Raw genomic sequence first — 20,242 nt, 5'->3', positions numbered from 1 at the left:
ATACTACGACGACCAGGATTTCAGACCTTCAGAAGGGAGTCGGTTGCTCCCCTCAACTTCCAACTTTCTTGAATACTCTGCTTCAGGGTAGAGGCCAGAGACAATCCCCTTCTCCTCCCCTTGTGCATGGAGCCACATGTAAGCATGTTCTAGAAATCACTGGGGGTGCTGGGGGGGATGGGTAGGCAGTAGGAAAGGGGGTGCACTTCACTTTTTCCAAAAGCAAAGTCAGAAGCTGCGCTCTCAGGGTACTTCACACAGGCCCACTCCCCCTAAAGGGCCAGGGTGCCTGGGAGTCACTCCTGTCCTTGGCTGCCATCATTGGAAGATTAAAGCCATACGTATTTGTGATCCTCAAAGCTGCAGCACTGACTGTATGTATGTATCTCAGATGGTTGTTTTCTTTCCCAAGGGTGGTCTTCCCACTTTCCCACATTCTCAAAGTGGACAAATACCAAAGTTTGGAACCTGGCACCTGTAGTGACACTGCTGAGACCAGCAAGACTCTGCCACAATTTCCCTTTGGTCAGACCCAGGGAGGGTGTTACTATCCTTTACAACAGGGTTTTACATTCCAAGATCTCTCCATTTAGGCCTTACTCCAACTCTGTGTAGGACCTTTGCACTAGGGTCTGGAAAGGAGCTGTTAGCCAAGCCAAGCCAAAAGAAAAAAAAAAAACCCTGGAAGTCTCGTAGCACCCTGCTGATGGCCCAGAGCACAGCGAGCCAAGCTCCTGACACGGCGTTCCAACTCTCCCCTCCCAGGAATCCCCACCTCATCTAGAGCTTTGCTGTCCTTCAGCATAGAATCTCTCTGCCTTCCTCTACCTAGAGCACAGTGGGGAACCTCGTTTAATGCCTCCTCTTCCTCTTTCTCCCTACAACTCCCCCTCAGACAGACTTGGAGAGAGAAACATACCTTTCACTCACTGTTATTTTCTTAAACTCTGGAAAGGGGAGGCTAGGCCAGAGTCAGGGGGTGGGGACATTCCTGTGGCCTTCTGAAGGCCAGGGACCCTCTCGTGGAATGCGGCTGGGAAGCTTGGAGCAGCAAGGGATACAGGCAGCTGGCCAACCCCAACACAGATGCATTCTTTTCATGGCAGAAACAACCGCTGTGTATGAGTGTGTTATGTGTGTGAGCGTGTGTGTGCTCACAGAAGCACGCGTGGGGTAGGGGAAGGGACTAGGAGAGGAGTCAGGCTTCTGGAAAGGGGTGTGTGGGAGGCAAAGAGAAGATGAGAAGGGAATGGAATCAGGGAAGGCAGAGACGGAGCTGGCTGAAGCAGCGTGCAGCCGGAGTCTAATCTGCAGGGAGGCCTCCCTCTGCAGCTAGGACCAGGGTGGAGGTAGGGGAGAGAGAAGCCTGCATAGGTAAAGCTTCCTATCCTTCTCTATTCTTGGTGAGGCTGGGGTAAGAAGAAACAGGCTGGAGAGAGAGAGCTGGCTGTTCCACACTGGGAAGAATTTCCCGTGAGACAGCCGACTAAGCTCAGGCTCTCTCTCTCTCTCTCTCTCACTTCTTCCCAAACACTGCCCAGCCCACCCCCAGCTTCTAGCATCTGCCAGAAGGACTTGAGGCTCTTCGAGGAGGTATAACTGAGGTCCGGAACCAGAAAGCGGTAAGTCTGTTCCTAACATTCCCTACATGTTGACACTCACCACGTCGCCCTGATGTGCCCACCTTGCATAATTGTCGAATTTAATTTTCTCACCACTCTGGCCAAGAGGCCATCATCTCTAGTCTAGACTCCTGGGACTTCTGCCCGCTGGAGATATCCTTCACATGCCAGGGAAAGCTTTCTCAAAAGCATGTTTTGTTATGTTTCCCCCGTGGTGCACTGCCTTTGGGGTCAGGCAGGCCTAGCCTGCTGACGCTCCCAGCCGCTGCCATTTTGTGGGACTGTGGGAAGATGGAGGGATGAGATTTTTCTCCCATGTCACATAAAAGGAAACTGAGTCTCCATCATGTTTTTTTACCTCACCAAGTTGATGTGAGAATTAAGTGAGATAATATACTTCCAACACACATGGTAGGGCCGCTAATAATAACCTATTATATGAAGACTTTCTATATGCCAGTCACTGTTCCAAGTACTTTGTATGTAGGAAGTCAATTAATCCTCACAGCAATCTCTTTTTTTTTTCAAGCCAGAGTCTTGCTCTGTTGCCCAGGCTGGAGTGCGGCATGTAGCAGCGCAATCTTGGCTCACTACAACCTCCGCCCCCCAGGTTTAATTATCCTGCCTCAGCCTCCAGAGGAGCTGGGATTACAGGCATGCGCCACCACACCTGGCTAATTTTTGTATTTTTAGTAGAGACGGGGTTTCACCATGTTGGCCAGGCTGGTTTCAAACTCCTGACCTTGTGATCTGCCCGCCTTGGCCTCCCCAAATGCTGGGATTACAGGTGTGAGCCACTGCATGGCTGCAATCTCTTGAGATGGACATTATTATTGCCCCATTTACAGATCAGGAACCTGAAGCTCAAATGATTCCATAACCTGCCCCTGTCACACAATTAAAAGCTTGGGATTGGGGTGATAAGTTCTCAAATGTTATTTAGAAGCTTTTCACCTTTCCCTACTTCTCCAAATGTCCCCCACTGTCTATTCCAACAAACCCACACTCTCCAGTCTAGAAATGAAACTCTGGCCTGCTCTGGGCCCCTGGGGAATCTGTGTAGACTTCACTGTTACTGGACCCAGAGAAACTCCTGAGCACACAGCTTCATATGATGAAAATGTTGCAAAAATATTACTTGTTTTGGCTGTCCTTCCTTCATCGTTGATGTGCATGATAACTTTTTATTACATCTTTAAAATCTTACATTATAAATTGTGACAATAGGAGACAAAACGTTATTTCTCTTTTTACCACAATACAAAATGTTATTTTCTGATGGTGAACAATGAACCTTTCTGCACAGCCTGCAGCCTTTGGTTCTGCAGAGCAGTTGGCCTACTCATGTGCAGTTTGTCTTTCTGGCTCACCTCATGGCCACAGAGCACCCACAGGGTACAACTGTGCAGTGCACCTGTCACCAACCTCAACAATCTTGCTTTGAATGCTGCTAACAGGTGGCTCTAAAGCTTAAGTAACTCAGATTGGAGATGTTATCAGAGGCCCAGGAAACTACAAATGGACTGTGTTCACACTTCATCTTTCCACCTAGATTATAAAGCCAGAGGCAGAGGGAATTTTCGAGATCATCTCACACATGAGCAAACTGAGATACAAGTTGAGTGATTTACAGAGGTTGTACTGCTAAAGCCACACCTGGTTTGGTTAGAGCCTCACCCTTAACTCATCCCAGGCTCTCTAGGTGTTTCTTTGAACACGCTTCCTAATTTGGCAGATCCTAAGCTCTGAGAGGACAATGGCATTTTCTTACTATTCATCTACCTGGTCTGCCATTAGGAGAAGAGCCCTAATAGATAGCTGACCACCTACTTAGCAATCTTGCATCTCTTTACTCTGCATTTGAGCTCACTGAAGCTCAAACACAATGGTACAGTTATGAGTTCACCAAGAGCTAGTCCAACAGGCCCATAGGATAAAGGTCAGTGTGGAATCCATTCATCCCAGCTTCAAATCCCAGTGAGCCAGCCTAACTGAAACCAGTTACCATGCAGGTGTTTACCTCAAGGACAAAGCTCCTAGTCCTCCTAATAGGACTGCCATTGTGCAGAACCAGAGGCAGGGCTTGGTCCAGGCTGGAACTGGCCTTCGATTGCTAGAGGTCTAATGCAACCAAGGGCATCTCTACTCTATGCTCATGAGAGTCCCACAGAGGAATTGACCCCCACCTGTGGTTCTGGGATTGGTGCTTATTAGTGGATAATACTCATTAGGGTCTCTCACTGCTGGTCCAGACATGAGGCTAGTGTGTGCAGCTTCCCTGAGGAAGATGTCAAAATGGATACGTCTTGCCATCAAACTCTTTAGTCCTTTGTATATGTTGCCCTGATCTTTACCAAAACCTAGATGCTGGCCCAAGCTCTTTGCTTATTTTTCCATCCTTTCCTTCAAATGGACCCTGTCCTTGAATTCTACTCAGTGTTTGTCTTGCCTGTGACTCCATTAACCCTGGGCAAACACAAATTCCATTTGTAGACGACTTTGTCAACATGAGCATTGCCCCATGCCAAGCGTCTCTCCCAGGGTAGGTGTTCTCCCCATGGACCATGAGCTGCCTGGCACAGCAAACCCACTTTGTACATCCACATGACTGCCCTTACCCGCCACCAAAGAAAAGACCTGGAGTGGAGATCTGCAAACAAGGGGCAGGCGGTCCCTGAGGCTGACTGCCCTACTGTAGAAGAATGGGCCTGCCAGCCCCTTCCCAGATGCTCACCTCATTCAGCTTCACCCAGTTGAAGGACTTCAGCGGGTGGGAAGGCTGGGGGACACGCTTTTTCCTGAGTGGGACGTCACTGCTGGGGTAGGGGTCCTGAGGGAGGGGCAGGCCCATGCCGAGGCAAGGTGGGGCACCTGGGGGAGTCGGGGGTCCCCCGGGAGGAAGGGGTGGTGGTGGCGGAGGGGGACAACAGGCGAAGGGCAGAGGAGGAGGGGGTGGAGGCAGGTCATTGGTTGTCATTGAGGAAGACAAGGTGAGTGGGCCTCCAGGGGGTGGTGGGGAAGATACAGGGCCTGTCTGTGAGGAAACAGAAAAAATGCAAGGACAAAGCCATTAGCACCGATGCCATTCGGGTCTCCCACCTTGATTCCTCTCCTCACTCCTAGTCTCCTTCTATACTAGACCCCAAATCCTACTCTTACCTTCTACACACATTTGGCCCCATTTTCTCTCTCTGCATCCAAACATCTAACACACACAAACACACACACACCACCATCCCCACAGACAGACACACAAGTCACACACACAGGCAGTGGACAATCAGAGTCATAGTCATCATGACGCAACAGCAGGATTGATCTCTGCAGTTGTGTAGGTTACTGACTGCACAAGGTCTCCAGCTGAGAGGGAAGTGGATCCAATTCCACTGCACTCTGCTGTCCAAGGTGTGCTTCCTGGGACAGTGTCACCCAGAGGAAGGGACATTATTTTTCTAACTAACGCAAAGGTGCCACCTGTACAGCCTCGAGGGTCTCTTCTATCCTGGCCCAAGGTCTCCATCTCTCTTCTCCCTCATGCTGGGGTCCTTGGCCTTTCCCACACCTGCTCTGGCCACCCTGTCCTGAAGCCCAGGGTCTTGGCTCAACTATAGAAAGGGGGAGATGTTTGCGTACTGAGAGTTCGCTGAGCTGGGCTACCAGCTCTGCCACTTGTCCCCGAGCCTGGCGCAGCTCCTGGGACTCCCGGGCCAGCTTGTCCTTCATTTTGTTCAGCGTCCGCATCATCTCTTCCTTCTCTAACGTCTTTGTCTCGCATTCCCGCTCCTTCCTCTCCAGACGGCTCACAAGCTCCATATGTTCTGGAATGGGGGTGGGACAGGAGAGGAAACAGGAGAGAATGTGAGTAATGTGGCCCCTTCCCTGGAAGGACATGGAGTTATGGGCTGGGCAGGGGAAGGGCATGTGGAGTGGACAGCAGGCTTAGGCAGAACCCCTTACCTTTCCGGAACTTCTCTGCCTGGTCTCGCCACTGTTTCACTTCATTCTCGTTGATGAGCCTGGCAGGGCATAGAGGGAAGGGGCAATGTGATTGTTGACCATTGACTCACAGCTTCCCAGGAGATACCATCTCTCTACCCTCCAGGTGGGGACCCTGGTCTCCAATCTGTCCAGCCACATCAAGGGGGCTAGGATTTAGACTTCCCGGGTGTCTCTCCAGGTCCCCTGCCCTGTTCACATTATGTGTCTGTGGAGACCGTGAGAGAAAAGACCTTAGATACCTTATAACCTGGCCCCTTTGTGATACAGCTGGAGCTACTGAGGCTCAGAGGTAGATTAATTAATGGTAGAACTAGGACTGAACCTCAGGCTCCCAAGAGTTGTATCATGACTTGCACCTCCTTGTAAAAATAGGTTTACCTTTAAAAGAGATCAAAATATTGGCCCTACCACGGTCCAGGTTTCCAAAGACCAATGTGTAAGAGCAAGAGACATCACCCACACCAGCAATACAGACTGAGTGTGTTCAGGGTGACACAGACGACAGCCTTGTTCATGCTAAGCTCTTGAAACTGTTCAAATTTAGCTTTTACCTTGACACCAAGGCCTAACAGAGGTGAAATCCCAAAGCGAGATCCCAAGAATCATTTCCTTTACAAATCTGAGAATGTGGAAGAGTTAGACCCATGACTTTTAGACCCAGGATGTAGAGAACAGAGTATGGAGAGGGAGATATTTGGTGAAGACATTTCTTTGAAGAGGGCCACTGCTATTATCCCCAAGATGCTACCTCCTTCATCACCATCCAGGGAAGGGGTTTCTTTGGGCCCTCTCCTAGAGTTCTGATTCATGTTCCCTGAAGTTGGGAGGGAGGCAGGGTAGACTGGGGCCCTACTTGGAGCCAGGAAAAGCCCTGGGAGCAAAAGAAAGAGAACATTGCTATGCAGGGCCCTGCCAGCACTCCTAGAGTTTGTTGGCACAAGAGATTGCATGAGGGTTGCCCATGGGTCAGATTTAAGCCTCGTGGAGGAACTGGGGTGCAGTTATTACAGTCCCGTGCAAGGGGAGCTGTTTCCACCGGAGCGAAAAGTGGGAACATCTACACCTTAAGTCTACAAGCACTGGACTGCCAGGGAACCAGGGGCTGACGGAAGGGCTGGAAGCAGCCAGCCAGCTGGAATAAAAATCTGGCATGGCCAGCGAGCTAGGTTTTGTAGTGAGAGGCACCCAGCAAGGAACTCCTGAAGATTCCAGGAACACACTGATGTCTTTAACCATATGCCAAGGTGAGAGAGCAGGGAGCCTGTTTACTAAATTACCTTACCAAGTAAGACCTTTTCCTTTTTTCCTTCCTGTTCCCCAGGCTGCCTCTTCAGAGGGTCAGACGGGTTAAATGAAAGGAGGGGTGGGAGATAGAAGGGGTTACAGGGTAAACAGAACAGAGAAAAGGCAAATATCACACACAGACATATGTGTACACATATGCACATACACACGCATACATACACACCCATTCCAGTTTCCTGGCCCTAGCTGGTGGAGGAGAAAGATTTAAGGCTAAATCATATCTAGAATGTCATGATTTTTGTCGTCCTAGTTGTAGATTTCAGACTGTGTTGCACTTGAAAGTGATCTTAGGACTTCTGTTACCCAAGAAGGGGTAAAAACTTCATTGGACCTGAGGAGTTTTTAATCCTCTAGCAGTGGAAAAGATTGCCTACTAAATAGCGTAATGAATTAGTAGGAAATAAAACTAAAGTTACCTTTTGATCACTTTCCCAGTTGCGCTTGTCCAACATACCAATTAGGATTTTAACTACATCAACATCTGACTATGCAAATGAAAACAGTAGCAAGAATAGCTGGAAAATAATTGTCTACTTGGCTTTGGAATGCAACATCATGAATCGAGAGCCAATTTATCTCCTTTAAGGGCAAGTGGCTCAAACTCATACTGAAAGTTAAGTAAAAGCTTAAAATTAAAAATTAGTATGTTAATGTAAGGCCTTCTTATTAACCGATGTAAATTTAAATTTGTTTCTCTGTGTTTCTCTATCCAAGGTCAATAAACTATGGTAAACCAGAAGGCCTTAGGCTCTGACAACCTTATCCAGCAACCTCATGATTGAATGGTCAGGTTCTACACATCAGTGGTCAGCAAACTTTCTACAAAGGGCCAGAGTAAATATTTTAGGTTTTACACACCATGCACAGTCTCTGTCACTTATACTTGTGTTTAATGTTTAAAATGTAAAAATTATTATTAGTTCACGGGCCATACACAAATAAGCTGGAGGACTGGAGTCAGCCCATGCACAATAGTTTGCTGACCCTTGTTCTATGTTAATGTGTTTAAATTCCCCATCTATCCAACCCATGCAGTGGATCGTCGAGAGTCGAGAACATGCCCAATACACCTGTGCTGGCTGTCCAAGAGAATAATCACTAGCCACGTGTCATGTGGCTATTTAAATTTAAATGAAACAACCTTTAAGGTTCAGTTCCTTGGTCATACTAGCCATGTGTCAAGTACTCCATAGCCACATTGAACAGTAACGAAATGGCACTTTTTTCATTAGCTTAGAGAGTTCTGTTGGACAGTGCTGCCCCAGACTCATTTGGGGATGACTAGGTTGTGAAAGGGAGCTGAGGTTTCGCTGGTGAGACCAGAGAGAGATGAGGAAGGTGGAGGAAGACAGGGCAAAGTCTGGCCACTGCTCACATGTTGACGATGTTCTTGACATTGAAGTTCTCCAAGGGAGCCAGGTCAGGGTCCACACCCCGCTCATCCTGGAGGACAATCTGCTGGAGGATGCGGTCCAGGAGCTGCCACTGCTGGAAGTAGCCACCGTTCCGTTTGTCTGAGGGATGACAGGTATCATATCTTTCCTGAGCCCTGGAGTCCCCTAGGGCCCACCCTAGAGTCACTGTCTGGGCTCTAGCTGGTGAGGCATGCCCTTCTCCACCCATGGTAAGCTCCCAGTCTAGAGGAAGAGGCAGTGCCATTGCTGATAATGGCAACTCGCTGATTCAGTCATCTCTTGATTATCAGCAACTAGACTTCTACGGATGTGTCAGCCACCTCCCCAGTATACTTCTCTACTCCCTGAAATACTTTCTGGCTGCCTTTCTTCCTTGTTTGGACCCTAAGCATACTATGCCCAGGAAATGCAGATTGCTTTTTACATTATCTATAAAAACCACCTGCTCCAAAATATTACATGCTGAATAATGAAGTCTCCAGGGAAGTTTTTTTAAGAAAATATTTTAGTATTATCTACACTATTACTCTACAGAGAAAGATGAAGGGAAACTGATTACAGGTGTGCACTGAGAGTCAAAATGAGTTAAAGAAGTGCTTAATGGAATTCGAGAAGATTTCTTGTGGAAGTGACCTTGAACTATGAAGGTAAAGGCAGAGTGTGTTGTGTGTGATCTCATAGAGTCTCACTCTCATCCCCTCTAATTGTCATCTGGCTGGACATGGACTTCCTTTTTATGTAATAACCAAAAACTCTCTTTCCTTGGTCCTTAATCTCTAGCACTTTATCTCTATTGACCATCATAAAAATCCAACAAGCTCAATCCTGACATCAAAGCAAACCACAATGCCTACAAGGTAGAATACTGAGTCTGCAAAGTCCCATTTTGGGGCAGAGTAGAAGAACCCATTCACATTGCCCATGGAACAGGAAACAGAGGAATCCCTGGGAGCACAAGAAGTCAGGTTTCCCAGAGATGTATATATCCTCCATGAAGACCTCCTGCAATGAGCTTTGGAGAACTGATAGCTTCTTAATTCAGGTCACTGCGTCTATCCTGTCCACCAGTCTACTGACACATGCATCGCAAAGTGGTATCATTTACCGTCTACCTTTCACCCAGCAAAATCGTGTAAAGCCCGGTCACTAGCTCACAGAGGCAGAACATGTTTTATCTCAACCCTTGACCCCACAGAACCAAAATTCTTTCTCTATGTAAATATCTCGCTGAGCCTCAGGTTCATTCACTATTCAAATGGACATAATGTGTATTCCTTAGGTCTTTCTAAGGTTCAGAGACGATGTGCTAAAGGACCTCACATCATGCCTGGCCCAGAGTTGGCACACAATAAGTCACAGTTGCCATCACTGTCACTATGATTGCTGACACCACCAACATCAACCATTATGGTGGGCCACACGTGATTTCAAAATATTCTCTTTGTGAAGAGCTTAAGTACCAAGGGGTGCAGTTAAAGCTCATTTCAAATTGCATTCTGGAGTGACTATTAGCAATTATGTACAATTTATTCAATCACTGTGCACACCTGGATCTTAAGAACTCAGCCATCTGCTCCCGTAGATGCTGACATTTGGTATTTGTAGGCAGAAGTAGGGGCAAGAGTGTAAGAGGGGAAGCCAACAAGGACTAGATAAGGGAGTTGATAAAACCTTAAGAAAAAAACAACCGTGTTCATTCCACATCTGTGCTACTCCCCCAAGCACAAAACTTTTTGGAACTCCCCAACATGACTGATCTCTCCCCCATCATGAGCTGAACGCTGAGCTATTTAATTTTGCAATGATCAAGCTACTGTTTCTGGACTAGGATGTTGGAGTTTCTCAGGGCCAAGTCCCCAGCTCCTTCCCCAGATGACAGTGGAAGACCTGGCCCCAAGGAGGGAAGGAAAAGCAGGGGCCTCCGTCATGGGGCCTGGCCTCCCAAGAGCAAGTGCACAGGGAGACATGGTCACACTCTCCAATCCAGGGAGGTCCCAAAGTCTTGTCTCAACCTGCCCCAAGTCAAGGCTCAGGCCAGTGGAGGGAAGCAGCAAGTACAGGGTACTCACAAGGCATCTGCAGGCAGTGGTGCAGCACAGAGAGCAGGCAGGGGTAGGCCTCCGTGTACTTCAGCTTCCTGTGGATGAGCTCGAACATCTGGGAAGCACTCTTGGTGTCGATGTGGACCTGGGAGAGGAGAGGGCACAGTGATTGGGGGGTAGGCAGCAGAGGAAGTCAGCAGGAGAGAAAAGACCCTGCTTCCCTCCACTACGCCCTGTCTCATAGGAGAGGTTTTCTTCCCCTGCCTCTGGCCCAGGCTTAAAAAGAGAGAGACAAAAGGAAGAGGGAGATAGTCAATTATGTAAACTAGAGTTTCTCAGTCTCAGCACTATTGGCATCTTGGGTCAGATAATTCCTCATTGTGGGGGTTGGGGGCTGTCCTGTGCATTGTAGGTTGTGTGTCAGCACCCCAGCCTCTCCTTAGCAGATGCCAGTGGCACCCTCTCACACAAGTCAAAATGTCTCCAGATGTTGCAAATGTCCCCAGGGGAGATGAGAGCAAACTCGCCCCTGCTTGAGAACTACTGATCCAAACTCAGGGAAGGGAGCAGGGGCATAGAGGTTTCAAAGTAGCAGGTGGCATGTGGCACAGGTCCACCACCTGGGTTCAAACCCCAGATCTACGCTTTAGTTGTGCGATGACAGGCAGGCTGCTTATCCCCTCTAACCTCTGTTTCTGTATCTATAAATCCAGGGCTTTTGTGAAAATATAATGGGATGCACTCAGTGACTGTAAAGCACCACCCAGAAGTAGCTTTCTATTTGGATAGGGATTTTATAATACAATAAAGCAGAGTTGTGTGCTTTCAGGGTTGCTGAGGCTAAAATGAAAATACAATTTAGTTTGCTAAGCATGATCTGGTTAGGGATGGGGAGAGGGGACTCAGGAAGTTGCTGGAAGGCAGGGGAAAGTCAGCCCAGGAAAGGTATTTGAGACTAATCACATGTAATAACTTGCTCCCTTTCCTTTGGGGGTTTCAGTCTCCTCCTAGGCTGATGCCTTCCCAGGGGAGGCTTCCACAGCCAGCATACTGCCAAGGCTCTGGAAGTGGGATGTGATGGTTCATTTTAGGTGTCAACCTGATTGGATCAAGGGATACCCAGATAGCTGGTATGCTCAGAAAGCATTCTTTCTGAGTGTGTCTGTGAGGGTGTTTCTCAAAGAGACTGGCATTTGAGTCAGAGGACTGAGTAAGGAACATCCCACACCAGCTCCACCACAGCACAGGGCCTGGAGAAATGGCTGTGGGGCCACCTAGAACCCTACTGCCATACTGCCATCGCTCCATCCTGTGGGCTGCCCATCATCCAATTAGCTTAGGGTCTGGAGGAACAAAAAGGCCAATGAAAGGTGAATTTTCTGTCTCCCTCTTCTGGAGCCAGGACACCCTTCTTTTCCTGCCCTTGGACATCAGAACAGTAGGCTCTCCAGCTTTTGGACTCCAGAACTTGTTCCAGTGGCCTCTTAGGTTCTGAGGCCCCTGGCCTTAGACTGAGCCATGCTACTGGCTTCTGGCTTCCCTGTTTCTCCATGCAATAACTCCGGCCTGTCATGGGATTTCTCAGCCTTCATAGTTGTGTGAGCCAATTCCCCTGATAAATGCTCTCTCATCTATCCATCTCTATATGTATCCTATTGGTTGTGTTTCTATGGAGAACTCTGATCACAGGACCTGGCCATGGGGGTGCCCACCAGGGAACCAGCCCACACCAGCTCTGCCACAGCACAGGGTCTAGAAAAGTGGCTGTGGGGCCACCAGGAACCCTACTGCCCTATTGCAATTGCTCCACCCTGCCAGCTCCTCACCATGTCAAACCTCCTGGCTAGCTCCAGGTCATCCTCATTCCGCACCATCTCGAAGAAGTCTAAGTGTCTAGACAGAATGGGGAGGCAGAGAGAGAGACGTTACAGCCAGGACACACCCTTGGTTGAGGGTTACAGCCCCTTTGAGCCCCCCACTGGCTGAATCTGAAAGCTTCATTCAAGCAAGGTGAAGGCAAAATGGGAAAGAAGTTGCTGTTTGTAGGACACCCATTGTCTGACCTTTATAAGATCCCATGAGCTTCCTTCAGGGAGGCCAATCCAGGGTCCCTTCACCTTAGAATGGGCTTCTATACTTCAGCACTACTGACATTTTGGGCTTGCTTATTCTTGGTTGTGGGAGGCTGATCTGTGAGGATGTTTAGCAGCATCCCCAACCTCTACCTACTAGATGCCAGCAGGACCCCCCAGTGTGACAACCAAGAATGTAATGTCTGCAGGCATTGCCCAGTGTCTCTCAGTTGAGGACATCAGCCCTATGTCTATTTTCCCCAGTACTTTCATAGGGTCTCCAAGTCAGCCCTCAAAACTGATCTCTCCCTCATTTTCTATCCTCATGCACACATCCACTCATTCCACCTCAAAAGGATCCATCCTCTGTCCCTTAAAACCTAGTGTAATAAAATAGCCTAAACAAATGGAACAGAACCAGTGGGGCCTCACTGGTACCACATGGGAACATAATTGTGCCCTTGGATCAACAAGGGCTTTATAGCAAGCATTTTGGGTGGGACATTTCTTTGTTGAGCAGAAAGGTTCTGCGGGACATTTAGCATTCCTGGCCCCCAACAACCAATACCAGTACTGCCCACCACCAACCAGTTTGAAAACCAAAGAACACCCTCACATATTTCCACATGCCCCCCAGGGGGCAGTACTGCGATGGTTGAGGGCTACTGGGTTCACCTGTCTATAACATCGGAGATGAGACAAGCCGATTAGCAAAGAGAACAGGCAAGGGCACCCCTGCCCCCCACAGAACTGATTCTGAATCTATGCTGGGTATGGCAGCTGGCCTCCAGAGGGAAGGGCAGCCTTCACAAAGGTCCCAGCCATCCCCATCTGAGGCACTGTCCCCGCAGGTTTGCAATGGAGACGGTTGCTTGGACCTTACTTGTCCAGGATGGCATTTTCATGTTGCCGGAGCTTGTCAATCACAGGCTGTATCCCCAGCATCAGGAATTCATACCGTAGATGTAGGCGGAACTCCAGATTATCCTGGGGGTCACGAAGGGAGGGCCAGACTCATTGGCAGATCTCAATTTCCACAACATCCCCAGTGGAGCCCTCATCACCACCCTAGCCACAGACCCAACACACCTCCCACAGCTAACTCACCTGGAGCTGCTTCAAGTCCCAGAGCTCCAAGAAAGAACAGAGACCTTATTTCTTAGTCTAAAGCAAGCCCAGCTTCTTTTAGGTCTCCTGCCCCACTTCCTTCAAGCCCCTTGCCAGTTTTTGCCTTCAGCATCAAAGAGCAGTGTTGTACAGTGACATGGAGCACAAGCTTTGGAATCAGATAGATCTTGGATCTGGTCTTGTGACCTTGGGAAAGCTTTTAGTTTCCCCATTTGTGAAATGGTCATAACATGACTAATCTACAGGGATGACACTTATTACAATTCCCTGATGAGGTGTGGTTACCAGCTAATCAGAGCACATGACAGCCATGAAAAGCTGGTACCAACAAAAGTGATGTTAGCACCTGAGTGGAAGATTATTCCCCCAACCGGCCTTCCCTAACCCAGGGCATAAGGACAAATTGTTTAAAAAAAAAAAAAAAAAAAAATGTTTTCCCAGCAGAAAAAAAGGGAAAGTAAAGATCATTAAATTGCTCCCTTTGCCCCTTCTGTCCTTCAAGTTAACCTTGACCAGGGCATCTGACTGCCTTAGAATTTGGAATGTTCACCTGCTTTTCAAGTTCTTCTACTGTTGCTTTTTTTTTTTTTTTCTTTGCGACAGAGTTTTGCCCTTGTCCTCTAGGCTAGAGTGCAATCATGCAATCTCGGCTCACTGCAACCTCTGCCTCCCAGGTTCAAGTGATTCTCCTGCCTCAGCCTCCCAAGTAGCTGGGATTACAGGTGACCGCCACCACACTCACCTAATTTTTGTATTTTTTTAGTGGAGACGGAGTTTCACCCTGTTGACCAGACTGGACTCAAACTCCTGACCTCAGGTGATCCACCTGCCTAGGCCTCTCAAAGTGCTGGGATTACAGGCATGAGCCACCACACCCGGCCTGTTGCTATTTTTATACTTCAAGAATCCCATTCTGACCCCAAAAGTAAGGGAGACCAGAAGGCATACCTAACAGAAGGCACTAGAAGAACATGACCAGCCAACCAGAAAACAGTCCAGAAACAGCTCCCTACAAACAAGGTCCCAAACTCGCCCTTCTCCCACCAATGATTCCCCACCGCCCTGAGCCAGCATCAGCCAGCTCAGCTCTGGGTCTGTTCACAATGCATGATGCTACCTATGCAGGCAACTCCCCAGGAGCCCTCCCGGGTTTAATATCAAAAGCAATTATTGGGGAAGCAACACACACACACTCTACCCCAGGTCCAGAAAGTCAGGGAACAGCAAGGGCAAGGAGAAGGCACCCCACCTCTCCAGCTCCAGCATTCAGGACTGCATTGATGAAGGACATGATGGCTGTTTTCAGATTCACTTCATCCCGGTACCGGCCCAGACTTCGGTCTAACTCGTTCAGCAGGGTCTAGGTGGAAACGCAGGACACAGCAGGAGAGGGCTGAGTCCCCTACGAGTGTGGCCTTTTTGCACCTTTACTCCTGTCGCCTCCACTACCTAGAATACCCCATCTGCTCTCTCCATCTAATCAGGTCTGTCCAATTTACTCTGGGCTGCCCCAAACCTCACCTCTGCCTAGAAAATTCCCTTGCCTCTCCTCACCTCAGTGGCAGTGCTGCCTCACTTCCTCTCCACTCAACCTCTGGGGCTTGGTCTACATGGTTGAGCAGTGCTTCAGTGCCGCTTTATCATCGTGCTCCAGCTGTTTACAGCTCATATGTATTCCCTACCTAGCTCCTTTATGGTACGGATGCTGCTTTTATCCCTTTTCCATCTTCTGCAAAGAGTCAGGACCCAGTTTTGGGCAATAAACCATAGGGTCTGTAACATCAGTTCACATCTCTATGGACTTACTCTGTGCCAGGCACTGTGCTAAGACACTTCATATTTACTATTCATCTCATTGACACTTTTCTGGGCAGGTCAGGGAAAGAAAAGAGAATAGCGTGGCTGAAGCCCCCAGGGATGATCCCAGTGTCCCACATTAGGCATTGGCTCAAGCATAGCACCTAAAATCTCGATCTCAGCAATTGCACTCAATTCAACAATTCTTGACTAAGCCCCTATCATGAGCCAGGTGTTGAGGTTGGAGATGTAGAGCCCCAAAAATAATGCAGGCCAATATTCCAGCTTCCAGGAACCCACTGACTAGTAAGGAGGACAAGTCCATTTCCCAGCCAAACTCATACCTCTTAAGGCCCTGCATGTGTTTTTATACAAGCCTTCGAGGTCCCAGTACTCTTCACCTGTTACCTTCCAGGAGCAGGCATGCAGACCACATTACCTTCCTTTTCCCCCAGTTTCTGCTGCAAAGAATCTTCAGGCTCTCACTCACATGTGACATCCTCCGTCCCACCCAGCTGGCATCCCGCCTCCAGCCAGGCCCCTCACCTGGAAGCGGGTTCGCTCCGCTGCATACACCTGATAGTGCAGCATGGCCTGCAGCACCTTCTTGTGGCCACCAGGCACGAGGCACACAGCACCCAGGATCTCCAGCACAGCCACCTTGGTCTTGCTGTTCTCTGTGCGCAGGCTCTGGGCTATGGTACTAATGGCCTCAGGCTGTGCCAGCACATGTGCCCGCCCCTGGGAGTTGTTCATCAATGCTTTGATGCAGCCGATGAGCGAGGTGTGGATGCGGCTCTCACAGGTGGCGTGGTCCATGCTCCGGAGAAAATTTAGCAGACAGGTCAAGCCCTCCAGCTCAATGAAGCGGGTCACAAACCTACAAATCAGAGTCATTAACAAATAAAATGTATTGTATTTGCATATGATTCTGCATACACTTTGCAAATAGTTACCCCCTTACCTGTGCACCACCATGCACCTTTTCCCACCTACAGTAGCTACTTGGCTTATTTGTAGTTTATCTAAAGCACTGAAATCCTATCATCTTCACAAAAGACTTGTGTCTTATTTGCATTTTAAATACTGTGCTTTTGCATATCATTGTCAGTTGCATAGCTAAAATGGTATGAATGTGAAGGGGATGATCATGATAATTATCAGAGCTGTTAAACTTGAACACTCCTCTCCAGTGAGGATGGAGATTAAGAGAATTACAGTCAGATAACAAAGGGGACTTCCAGATAGGAAGGCCATCAGAGTCATCGAGTCATGGGGTTAAACTTAGGGAAGCTACATTTCAAGGAATCCTAAAGAAAATAGCAGAGTTATCTATCTTGAATGTTAGCAAAAAAAAAAAAAAAAAAATTAAAACCCATTTAGCTCAGGGGTTCTTAATTTGGAGTCTGTTCTGCTGAAGAATCTATGGATAGCATTCACAGATCCAAGGACTTGGGTAGGAAAAGAAAATTACATTTTTATTTTTGGTAACTTCTAATTAAAATTTAGCATTTTCCTCAATGACGAATATCAGCAATAAATGACAGTAGTATTAGCATAATCTGTGACTCTGTCACCCCAAGAAATCACAGCTATTTTCATACCAAATTACAGTTGTACCAGGTATCTCAAAATACCATTTGCACCCCTCAGTACTTCAAAATTATGATGGTTATCACACTCGCAGCTGGCTCTTGCTATTTAAAGTATAAAGAAGCACAATTCATTGCTATCTCACTTTTATTATTTGTAGCTGTATTTTCATTATTTGTTCATCCTATCTTTGTATCTATTATTTAAAACATCATTCCTGAGAAGCAGTCCATAGGTTTCACCTGGGCGCCAGATGTCCATGGCACGCTCACACACACAGGTACCCTTGATTTAGTAAAATAATTAATGATCTAAGAAAACTATCATAAATAACATTACTTATCCCAAGTGTATTTGTGTTTATGTTATTGTACAAATACGCTTAGAAAATAAAAGAATGTGCTGACTAAGTTGTTAACAATAGGTATTTTTTACTTTTTTCTGTTACATGCTTTTCTGCATTCCATAAACTTTCCACAATGACAATGTGTGACTTTTGTTATCAGAATATTATTAAGGGAAATTACAATAAATTGGGGTAGGAGACAGACCTGGCAACTTCCCTTCAACCCCTGTATTTCCTGACTACCTCATCCTTTCCTCTCTCCCCTTCCCATTCCAGAACCCCACCACTACCAGAATGACAAGAGACAATTAGGATGCTCCCATTCTTCTTGAGGCTGTGTCTAGTCTCCTGGGGAGAGAGCTCAGCTCAGACAACACAGACACCCCCACGCAATGGATGGCTAGCTCTTTGCCAGGGGAAGAGTGGAGGGCGGCTCCTGATTGTTTGCTCATTTCCATGGTGTAAATGCTCCCAGCATAGCCAATTTCAAGCTACAGACTGATGTCATTGAATGCAGAGTTGGGAAGAGATGCATATTTCATAGTGTTTCCATGCACATACAATGCATGTAAACTCAAAAGTATACATTATAGTAAATGTAGAAAAATAATTAGGTAATTTGGGAGTGAAGAGTTTCAAGTAGTTATTACCTTTGTTTTAATATAACTTATTGAATCTTAAACTTATATAATTGAAATTTTAATCATAACTACGTTTAACAACCAGCTTACAAAATTGCTGAAAATTTGACAGTCGGCATTCGCCAGCTGGTACGGGCCAGTTCCAGCACACCACGGGGCAGACCCAAACACAAGGAGACCCACTTTGGGTCCCACACATTGTGGCCTGGGAAGGGAAAGGGGTCCTCCTATGGCTCCAGGACTTCTACCGCTTTTCCCATTCTAGATGGCAAATCCTATCCAGAGACACCACACCCCCCCCTAGTGGCTGGAGTACTTCTCTACCCGCGCGTTCCTCCTTTCCTGGATGGGGCACTCACCCTGCCCCCTCATCCTCAGACGGCTCTTTCTTATGTACCTTGTCCATTTGGTCACCCTCCTGTCCCCTTACCAACAATAAATCAATAAATTTTAGAAAGCACTTGCCCTCGATTCCTCTTTAGAGAGCTCCTCAGGACCTGAGGTTTATCCCACTTTCCCAGGCTTCTCTCCCCTCCTCCCAAGCCCTGGCAGCCCCCCAAGAGAGGAGTAGGGGCTGGGAAGTGAAGTCAGGTGAGGCAGAGTTGGCCAGGAGGACCGGCATGGGAGCAGAGCACTGCACAGGGCTTCAGGAGGGCAAGGAGACCAACTGTGAAGGGACTCGGCAGGAAGCAAAAGGGGTAAACTGAGTTACCTCATAGGCTGTGTCCGGAGGGCCGTCTTCAGGTCTTCCACGACTTGGTTCCTCATCTCCGTCTCCTCCTCATCAAATGCGTACAGACTCTGCATCTGAGGGCCAGCAGGTAGAAGGGGGCAGAAGTCACACTGGGCTGCCTGTCTCCCAACCCCCTGCACTCCAGCCCAGGTGTGACCCAGGGGCCATGCTTGCCTCAGAAAGGGTGAGGCCTCAGGGAATGGTTTACTGAGACCAAATGTTGGTCCCTGGGAAGACCTAGGCTCTGGGCTGGGACTTCACTTTCCTCATCTGTGAAATGGGGAGAATTACTGGCCCAGTTTATTTCTCAAGTTGGTGTGATGCCCAAATGGATTTTAAAATGTTTAAATGGTTGGGGGACTCTGAGATTGCACAGAGGAGGGGTGGATTACCTTAAAATTTCATGAATAACTGGAAAGCTGAACTCCAGTGAGTGGGCAGTGGGGCGCTGAGGAGCAGGAAAAGGCAGTTTGGTGTGTCGGCGGTGGGGGCTGGGGGGATCACTCTCTGCCTTAGCCTTTCCAGGTGGGGGCAGGGCAGGAGGGGGCAGCCACTCACCGCAGCCATGGAGTTAATGCGGTCAATGTAGTAGTCAGGCCAGCTGGTCGCCAGCTTGTTGGGGTCCTCCTGCTCCTGAAACAAGAAAAAGGACAGCATGGACCAACAGGCAAGGCAGGCCCGTGGCCTGAGATCCTGAGCTTCATTCAATGTCAGCAGAGGGATTCATTTCACAGCTCTGCCCACGTGGGGTGGGCTGGAGGAAATTACATAGTCTCCCAGGCTTCCATTTCTCCCTTGGTGAAATACAGATGATGAACATTGACTCTCATGGCCAGCCAATGACACGGGCAGAACCCATGCAGGTGTATGTACTTTCAGTGAGCAACATGCACCATTTTTTAAAAATTCTTTTCTCTTGTTCTGTTTGCTCAGCTTGTATTTAATGAAATATAATTTCCTGGCTGTTAAATCTAATTCAAATTTGTGTTTATTTTTATACATCTTTTTACTTTCTCTGATAATCTCATTCTCATATTTTACAAAAGTATTGGTCTGTGACAGTTGGGAAATTTAAAAACTTAGTCTTTCAGGTAGTTCTAGAACACTAATAGAAAACACTTGGCACATAATAGGCACTCACTAAATAGTAACTTTAGAAAAATAGAGAAATTTCCAAGGGGTTGGGTTTTGAAAAGACTCAGGAGACCCCCTTAAGCCTGTGATTTAATTCCTGGCAAACTCCCGAATGAGGGGGATGTGCAGCGGGGAGGCAGAGCCCAGATCCGAGGACCTCTGGCCCAGTGCTCAGCCCCCAAGAGACAGGCTCGACTCTTCCCCAAGTAAGCGCAAGAATGATGGGAGTTAAAGACATATTCATGTTGACTGAAAATCCAGCCTTCTCCAGCCAAATGGATCTGCTTCTGGGCCTCACACCCGTCCTGGTCCTGCTCATTCCTGTTCCTGTGCCCCAGGTCACTTTGGAGGCTCCTCCCCATCTGCTTTCTCCGCTCTCCTGCTTCCAAATCGGCATGAAAACTTAACCTCCTCC

At 48.0% G+C, this 20,242-nt stretch overlaps 1 protein-coding gene across 2 annotated transcripts in view; it reads right to left on the bottom strand.

Moving 5' to 3' along the window:
- The window catches only part of DAAM2 (dishevelled associated activator of morphogenesis 2), a 115,044-nt gene that overhangs the window by 20,811 nt on the left and 73,991 nt on the right, over positions 1 to 20,242 (bottom strand). For both annotated transcript variants that reach the window (XM_038006043.2, XM_073005944.1), the window contains exons 4-14: positions 19,252 to 19,326; positions 18,673 to 18,767; positions 15,927 to 16,260; positions 14,833 to 14,943; positions 13,339 to 13,442; positions 12,210 to 12,276; positions 10,411 to 10,528; positions 8,302 to 8,440; positions 5,580 to 5,638; positions 5,256 to 5,440; positions 4,357 to 4,656 (exon numbers count right to left, since the gene is read on the bottom strand). In XM_038006043.2, the coding sequence (XP_037861971.1) occupies positions 4,357 to 4,656; positions 5,256 to 5,440; positions 5,580 to 5,638; positions 8,302 to 8,440; positions 10,411 to 10,528; positions 12,210 to 12,276; positions 13,339 to 13,442; positions 14,833 to 14,943; positions 15,927 to 16,260; positions 18,673 to 18,767; positions 19,252 to 19,326 (1,587 nt within the window). The remainder of the gene's footprint in view (positions 1 to 4,356; positions 4,657 to 5,255; positions 5,441 to 5,579; positions 5,639 to 8,301; positions 8,441 to 10,410; positions 10,529 to 12,209; positions 12,277 to 13,338; positions 13,443 to 14,832; positions 14,944 to 15,926; positions 16,261 to 18,672; positions 18,768 to 19,251; positions 19,327 to 20,242) is intronic.

This window comes from Chlorocebus sabaeus, chromosome 17 (genome assembly GCF_047675955.1).
Source record: "Chlorocebus sabaeus isolate Y175 chromosome 17, mChlSab1.0.hap1, whole genome shotgun sequence".
Taxonomy (NCBI): domain Eukaryota; kingdom Metazoa; phylum Chordata; class Mammalia; order Primates; family Cercopithecidae; genus Chlorocebus; species Chlorocebus sabaeus.
The sequence above is the reverse complement of the archived record's forward strand: the minus strand, read 5'-3'. Positions and strand labels throughout refer to the sequence as shown.